The sequence below is a fragment of the Physeter macrocephalus genome, chromosome 8 (genome assembly GCF_002837175.3).
Source record: "Physeter macrocephalus isolate SW-GA chromosome 8, ASM283717v5, whole genome shotgun sequence".
NCBI lineage: Eukaryota > Metazoa > Chordata > Mammalia > Artiodactyla > Physeteridae > Physeter > Physeter macrocephalus.
In genome coordinates this window covers 42,686,911-42,694,683 of record NC_041221.1, presented here as the reverse complement: position 1 = coordinate 42,694,683, position 7,773 = coordinate 42,686,911, and the positions used below count along the sequence as shown (strand labels likewise).

Below are 7,773 nucleotides of genomic sequence, written 5' to 3'. Positions count from 1 at the left end.
GTTGTGGCTCACGGGCTCTAGAGCGCAGGCTCAGTAGTTGTGGCGCACGGACTTAGTTGCTCCGCGGCACGTGGGATGTTCCGGGACCAGGGCTCGAACCCGTGTCCCCTGCATTGGCAGGCAGGTTCTTAACCACTGTGCCACCAGGGAAGTCCCTGTGGCTATTTCTATAGTGTATTAAAACTCTCGCCCAGGAAAAAGTTCTACCCAAGTGTAGCAGTGGACTGAGCCAATCAGAATCTTAACTTTTGGAGGATATATGGAAAATCAGGCAGGCAGCAGCCTTTATGTCCAGAGAAATTCTGTGATATAGAGTGGGGCTAAAATTATAGCCAAATAGCATTCATTGGTTTCTAAGTAAAGGTTTGAGGAATTGGGGATAAGGCTGCCAGCTAGTGGAGGGAGGAGAAGCGGGTCTGCAGAAACAGACCCACAAACAGCAGTGGAGCCCTGCCAGTGGGGGGCACTGAGTGACAACCCGTGAGCCCCCGAGTTCCTCCCGTCGCTGAGGCCTGGTCATATGCTGAGTTCTGTTCTGGGATTTCTGTGAGATGCCGTCTTGCCTTCTTCCCTTGGGCTACTCTAGCTTGGCGTCTGCATCTGAAAACCAAAACAGCCTAAAATAAAGTAGATGCTTTTTATTTCACTCTGTGAAATAAGATCCCAGGTCATCCAAGTATTTGCGGGGAGGGAGTGGTGAACGGGTAGGGATTTTAGGAAAAATGAAGAATGTATTCATTGTGAAGAATGAGAGAAAACAACTGACAAGGAAACAATTGCCAAGTAGCATCCAGAGTCCAGTTGAGATCGGAGGCCATGAATTTATAGCACATCACTATGTGGAGTTGTGAGATTTTTCTTTAGGAATAGGCATGTAGGCACCAAGAGGCTGGCTGGTTGGAAGGATCCTGGATTAGATGGGGCGAGGGAGCTGTGCGCCTATGGGCTGGAGGGCAATTGTTGTCCTCTACCGTGGGGTCTAGTCTAAATAAACAGAGAAGGGAAGGAAACACGGGTGGGGCTTCTGAAGCGGAGAAAATTGCCAGTTGCCTAGGGATTGGAGGGCCTGTTGAAATTGAAGAAGCAGAACCAGGAGGAAGGGGAGTAAGCTCCAGAAGGTCAGGAGGTTGTAAAGGCATGAGATGTTTGATTTTAAGATCTCAGAGGTGGAATGGGTTTGGATTGTGTCAGATCCTGGGTGTGGCCATGGAAGAAGAGTGGTTGACTTGACTTCTTTTGCCTTTGTCCCTCTCACCCATTTAGGTAATCACCATTTCTTAGCTTGATGGTTTCTTAGCAGATGGTTTAGATGCAGAACTAAACAAACAAAAAAACAAGTAGTAAACAGTGTTTATTTTTTTAAAATTACTTAAAAAAGGTTGTTTATAGAGACGTGGATTTACATAACTTGGCGACAACATTTTAAAAATGTACAGGCTATTTCATATTATTGCACTTACTCTTTAATAATATATAAGGCATTTTATTTTACATAAATAAAGGATAATGTATAATATCATACAACAGGTGTGGTGCCAACTAAAAGTCAACCCTAAAATTAAATGAGCTGTGTATGGGACGATAGAAATGAAACCCAGCCTACTTCAACCTTCACGGTATTATATCCTTGCAACTACGATTTACATGTTATAACACAGTTACCACCATAGCTTATTGTGGATGACGGACCAGTTAAAAAACCAAAACAATGGAAGTTTTAGTAGGACAATACCATTAGTGTTCATGTCAGGAAGTTTGGGAATTTATTAGAGTAATTAGAAATACTAGTCATGCCTTGAACACTGACGACAAATAAATAGCTTTCTATCTTAGGGTCAAAGTTTAGCTTTTGCTTCCTCCCTTCAATTCCAATTGTCGAATTCCAAGGGAACCCTTCTGGCAAGGTCCACTGGAAATGGCTGATGACTTGAATATAGTTCAGTGACCAGAGGGGCTACCCTTGCACCTTCAGATAAGAGGATTGGGAACTCTTAGAAGGAGACCATTCCGCTGCTTCAGAAACTCCTGTCTGTCACACAGGACTGTGCATTTCTATGTAGGCACAGCTGGAAGAGTGGAGGCAAAAAATCGTTTTCAGTGTTGACTTCAAAGAGTCACTCATCATTTAGGCAAGAAAGCAGAAGCCACAAAGCTGACCCCAGAGACTTAAAAACACTCTAGCATGCACCTTGCACTGACTTCCTATAGTATCCTACTTGGAACTGTAGTAGTGAAAAGTAGAAGCTAAATTAATCAGGTCTTTCTAGCTAACTAACTCCTGAACTACATTCTCTTTTGTATAACCTGTTTAAAAATGAGAAATCTCGGCTCACACCAGCCAGATATTTCACTCCCATCTGAGAACCTCTCTGGGCCAACGCCACAGAGGTTTACTGGGATTAGTCACTCAGAAATAGGTTAAAGAAATCGCCGACGTAGAACCTTAGCGTCACCATGCACGCAGGTATGCAACCTCACCCGTATTCCCAGGACTCGGCTGGCCTGCACCACCGAGGATGTGCCTTGTAACCACGCAGTTCTGCTCCTTTACCTTGAAAGACTGACGCACCCTTGTTTTCCACCTTCTTATTGTTTTGGTAAATGAAGCTGATGAGGATTTGGGTTTTAAGAAGGTACAGTACGAGGGAGAAGAGCCAGTTTTGTGACGAGGAACAGCACGTGGAACGGGAACAGTTACTAAGAAGAAGCTTGTGCTTCAGAAGGAGGGCAGCTGGGACAAGTGTCACAAGCAGGCGTGAGTCACAACAGTGTTCTGCTGGGAAACATTTTTGGCAAAAGGAAGAATTTGCAAAACGGGAAAACAAAAAGAGCAAAAACTTCAGTCACTGCAGAGCTATGCCATTACACCCAGGTCAGGAAAATAGATCCAGTGCTTAGAAATGTTACATTTCTTAAGCTTGTTGAGAAGAGAAAGGGGGAAAAAAAATCAGCCAAACAAAAGAAAGTCCCCTAAAAGGATTATTTTAAGTTCCTCTGTTTGGATTATACATCCAAGGACACTAAAAAGATAATTGATTTCTAAAACTTTAAATGAGTGGTTGGATCTATAAAATATAGAAATGGAAACTCAGTGACAATGATATTTTTGCCTGCTCTTTTGTTGACCAGTCTTGAATTCAAATATTTATTCAAGACAAGTTCCAAACGAGGTGCAAGGTGCTTTCAGAGCTGGAACTTTCTCCTCGTTCTAAGCAGCAAAGTGCACAGCTATTTAGTACAGTTTATCAGAACTGCGTTCCCGTAAAATTGCCTTTTATGACGCGCGCACTTTTAGATCGGGATCAACGCATCACGGTGACCGATAACCACCGAGTTAGTTAAACTCTGCAGCCATACGTTGCACATTACACTCACTAAAAATACCACTTTCTGTATTTTGCTTTTTCACTTTTGGATAATTCCTGAGCTCAGCCTAACCATTAGGTCATAATTGATTTTCTTTTTTCAAGTCTCATATTCTTTTCAGGATAACATACAGACCCTACAGCTCCTTCCACTGACTGTGCCTAAAAGCATTGTCATTTACTTACTTACTTACAAAATTATACAAAACTATAGTCCTTTTTAGTTGTGACACTTGTGTTGCCCCTCAGACTTCGTTAGCTCCCTAGTTGCCAGGATTGAGTGTGTTGGGAGAGGTGGCTAGAAGGATGCGGAGGTCTCACTAAATGTTTCAAGTGAGGAAGGGCACGCCGCATCTTGTGTCCCCATCAGGAAACATAGAAGGTGTCAGGGGACAGGCACTGGAACGGAATGAACCCTCCTGGCCTCGGTGATCCAGGCAGAAGGTTTCTGAGTTCAGCTCCATTGCTGCTGCTTCATGTGTAAGTAAAAAACTGGAGAGTTGTTTGTTTTATCGTCCTTGCCACACCAGTGCTTCTGTGTTGTTTCAGGAACCCATTGTTTAAAGAAGCCATTCTGATGTGCTAAAGAAAGAAGGGAACTGAGAAAAGGAGATTCTGATTAATAAAAAATGTAACAAGCGCAATTAGTGTCACTACCAGTGCTTGTTGCATGAAGAATTCCTGTGCTTTCTAATTACTAACTGCACAGGTCCCTCCGGGACAGACTTCATAATATTCCAGGCATCGAAGTGCATGAGCCCAACCAGGGATTTCCCATTAATGGCAAGAATTTCATCTCCAGCTTCTATTGTTCCAGCTTGCTCAGCTGCACCACCTGAGAGAATAAATACAGAATAATAGTTTGGTACTTTCATAATATCCAGAATAAATTCCAGGTAAGTGAGAAATATCTCTAAACCACGTGCCTGTATTCTTCGGAGAGGGAAATTTTTCTTAAACAAGACGCACAAAGCAAATACCCAAAACAGGAAATTTGACTACATAAAAAATTCAAATCCGTAACCCCTCTTTCCCCAAAACATAAGCAGCAGCTGACTACGGGGAAGATATTTTCATTGTATTTAGTCAACAAATAAAATGAAACATTAGGGTTACTATCTAGCCAAGCTAAAGAACTCCAAATCAATAAAGAGCACACCAAAAAAATCCAAATGACCAATAAAACAAGTCCAGCTTCTACTTGCTAACAAATATAGTCTGATATACCCACATGCTGAGGGTGTGATTACCTGCTCAGCAATGACTGTGGAGATTACTTAAGTTATCACTCACACAAAATTTAACAGGTTTCTGCACTACAGCTCTGGGCATGTTGGAGCAAGTTTATGAGCTTTGGAAAAATCACAAGTTTACGCCCTTTTCTATTTCTTGCACATGCACAACTAAAACAATCATATTGAAGAAATGCACACTGGCTGTGCAGGCATCTTTTCATCTTATGGAAGAAAGGACATTAAAAGAGAAAAATTCCCAAGTTTGAAAATAATTTCCTCAGAAATCTTTAATTAGCTCTCAAAACACTGAGCAGATAAATCTACTTCGTTCCAAATTCCTGAAAAATCACTGTTAAATATTATTTGATATCAATACACATGTAATTATAGTTGATTATAAAGGTTGACAAAATAAAAAAATATAGCTGGAAGAAAGTGAGTTCAAATGCAACCCACTCAAGGACAAAAACATTTTATGTTGTTAATGACAGAGGCAGATGCTGTCATCAGAAAAGAGGTGAGCCTTCACCGTTACCAGTCCTACAGTGGGAGCAAAGAGACCGATTTAGTCCCCGTCATTGCTTTCTCAAGATACACGTTTTTGGAAGTACCAAAGCACTGTTGTCTGACATGTCCAATTATACTGCGTTAGCATATTTCCCATTCTAGGAATATTACCTAAAGGCCTCAAGCAGATTATGTGAAACGAGAGAATTTTCTGAGTGTTCATCTGGGTCTGAGGACGTGGGCTTCCAACCAACCCAAACAGGAGGCTGTGAGTTAGGGGAAAGCACGCTGAATTACCTGCAGTCAGTCAGACTGGCTTGGGCTCAAGTATGCGACTTCAAGCAAGTTACAGGTTTCCTGAAACCTCACTTTTCTCATCTGCAAAATGGTGTTAGCCTGTCTCGTTCCCTCACTAGCTTATTACAGGGATCTCATGAGATGAAGCAGATGAAAGTCCTTGATGAACCACTCAGTACTGTTCAGACCAAAGGTAGTGCCAACTTTTGGACTTCTTATACACGAGGGAGAAATAAACTTTTTTTTATATATATATTTTTTTTATTAATTTATTTATATTTGGCTGCATTGAGTCTTCGTTGCTGTGCGTGGGCTTTCTCTAGTTGCGGTGAGCAGGGGCTACTCTTCGTTGTGGCACACGGGCTTCTCATTGTGGTGGCTTCTCTTGTTAACGGAGCACGAGCTATGGGCACGCGGGCTTCAGTAGTTGTGGCGCACGGGCTCGGTAGTTGTGGCGCACGGGCTTGGTTGCTCCACGGTATGTGGGATCTTCCCGGACCAGGGCTCGAACCCGTGTCCCCTGCATTGGCAAGTGGATTCTTTTTTTTTTTTTTTTGCACCTCATGATGTCTTTATTTTTTTAACATCTTTATTGGAGTATAACTATTTTACAGAAATAAACTTTTCTTTAAACCATTGTTATTTTGGGTTTTCTATTACATGGGGCCAAGGAGAATCCTAACTAATTTGATCAGGCTATGTCTCTCTCCATTTATTGAGGTTTTAAGAAAAATTTAGAACACTTGTATCTTTTTTCCAAAGAGGTCTTGCATAGTTTTCCTGTGACACACTCAGGTTCCTTACGGTCGTTAGTGTGAATTGGTGTCATATGGTACTGAATCTGCGTGTAGCCTTTTTTCCCCCTGTTCAGCCCTGTTTTTGAGCTGGTCCCGGTTCATGGATAGAGCTCTAACTTGCTTCTTGAATTGCTATATTGTTTTCCTTTTTATGGATGTAATACATTTTACTATCATTTTGCTACAGATAGAAATTTAAACTGTTTTATAGCTTCCATTTTAGCAAGCACTGCCAAATTTTTCCCCAGAGAGAGGAACCATTGTATATACTTCTGCCAGAAAGTATGAGTGTTCTCCTTTCCCTACATCTTGCCAACACATATTATGAGATTTCTCATTTATGGCCAACCTGATTTTAAAAAGATGATTCCTAATGGTAATAATTTTCACCCAATAACTAATTTAAGTTTGAGTGACCTTCCCTATATTTCTTGACCATTTAGGTTTTAACTTTTTCTATTTTCTATTCATTTCCTTTACCCACATTTTCTCTTTATTTAGTATTTTTCTTTTTTTCTCAGCCACGCTGTGTGGCTTGTGGGATCTTAGTTCACTGACCAGGGATTGAACCCGTGCCCCCTGCAGTGGAAGCGTGGAGTCCTAACCACTGGACCGCCAGGGAAGTCCCATGTATTTTTCTTCTTGAATTATAGTTCTTTATATATCCTGGAATTAGCCTTTTGTTGATTACATTGTAAATATCTTCTAGTCAGTCACTTCGATTTTATTTATAATTTTTTGCCATATAGAAAACATTTTACATATGTATTCTTTCACAATGTGTTTTTGTGACATTTTTTGCCATACAGAAGTTAAACATTTTACATATATATATATATATATATTCTTTCATGACATGTATTGTGTTATAGAATCCTCCCTATAGGGTTTTAAAATAATGGTTATTGCTGATATATAGGGAATTCTGTTGATTTTTTTTTGGTATGTTGATTGTGAACTCAGCGATCTTGATGAGCTATTTATATTGGCTTCCATTTGGTTCTCTTAGATTTTTTTCAGTCAGGAAGAACATACAATTTGCCAATAACGATGAATTGTATTCCTGTATTTCCAATCTTTATACCTCTTATCTTTTTCTTGTCTTATTGTATTAACTGATATTCTTGGTAAAATGTTGAATACAGAAACATCTTAAAAGCAGCCCAAACATAGTAAAAAACAAAACAAAACAAAACATTTTTTTTTTTTTTTTTGTGGTATGCGGGCCTCCCTCTGCTGTGGCCTCTCCCGTTGCGGAGCACAGGCTCCGGACGCGCAGGCCCAGCGGCCATGGCTCACGGGCCCAGCCGCTCCGCGGCATGTGGGATCCTCCCAGACCGGGGCGCGAACCCGGTTCCCCTGCATCGGCAGGCGGACGCGCAACCACTGCGCCACCAGGGAAGCCCCCAAAACATTTTTAAAGTGTTAAAAAATTTTTTAAACAGCAGCCCAGATATTAGTAGTGACAGTGTGCTACCTGGATGGCTGCCGCTTCACACAAGAGGTTACAAATAACTGTTTTTTTTGTTTGTTTTTTGTTTTTTTTTTTTGCGGTACACGGGCCTCTCACTG

General features: G+C 41.2%; 1 protein-coding gene across 1 annotated transcript in view; it reads right to left on the bottom strand.

The window, feature by feature from the left end:
* Positions 1-687: 687 nt before the first annotated feature.
* PDZD2 (PDZ domain containing 2) overlaps positions 688-7,773 on the bottom strand; it is a 404,981-nt gene continuing 397,895 nt past the window's right edge. The window contains exon 25 of the mRNA XM_024121943.3: positions 688-4,200. Coding sequence (XP_023977711.1) covers positions 4,019-4,200 — 182 coding nt within the window. The 3' untranslated portion in view covers positions 688-4,018. The remainder of the gene's footprint in view (positions 4,201-7,773) is intronic.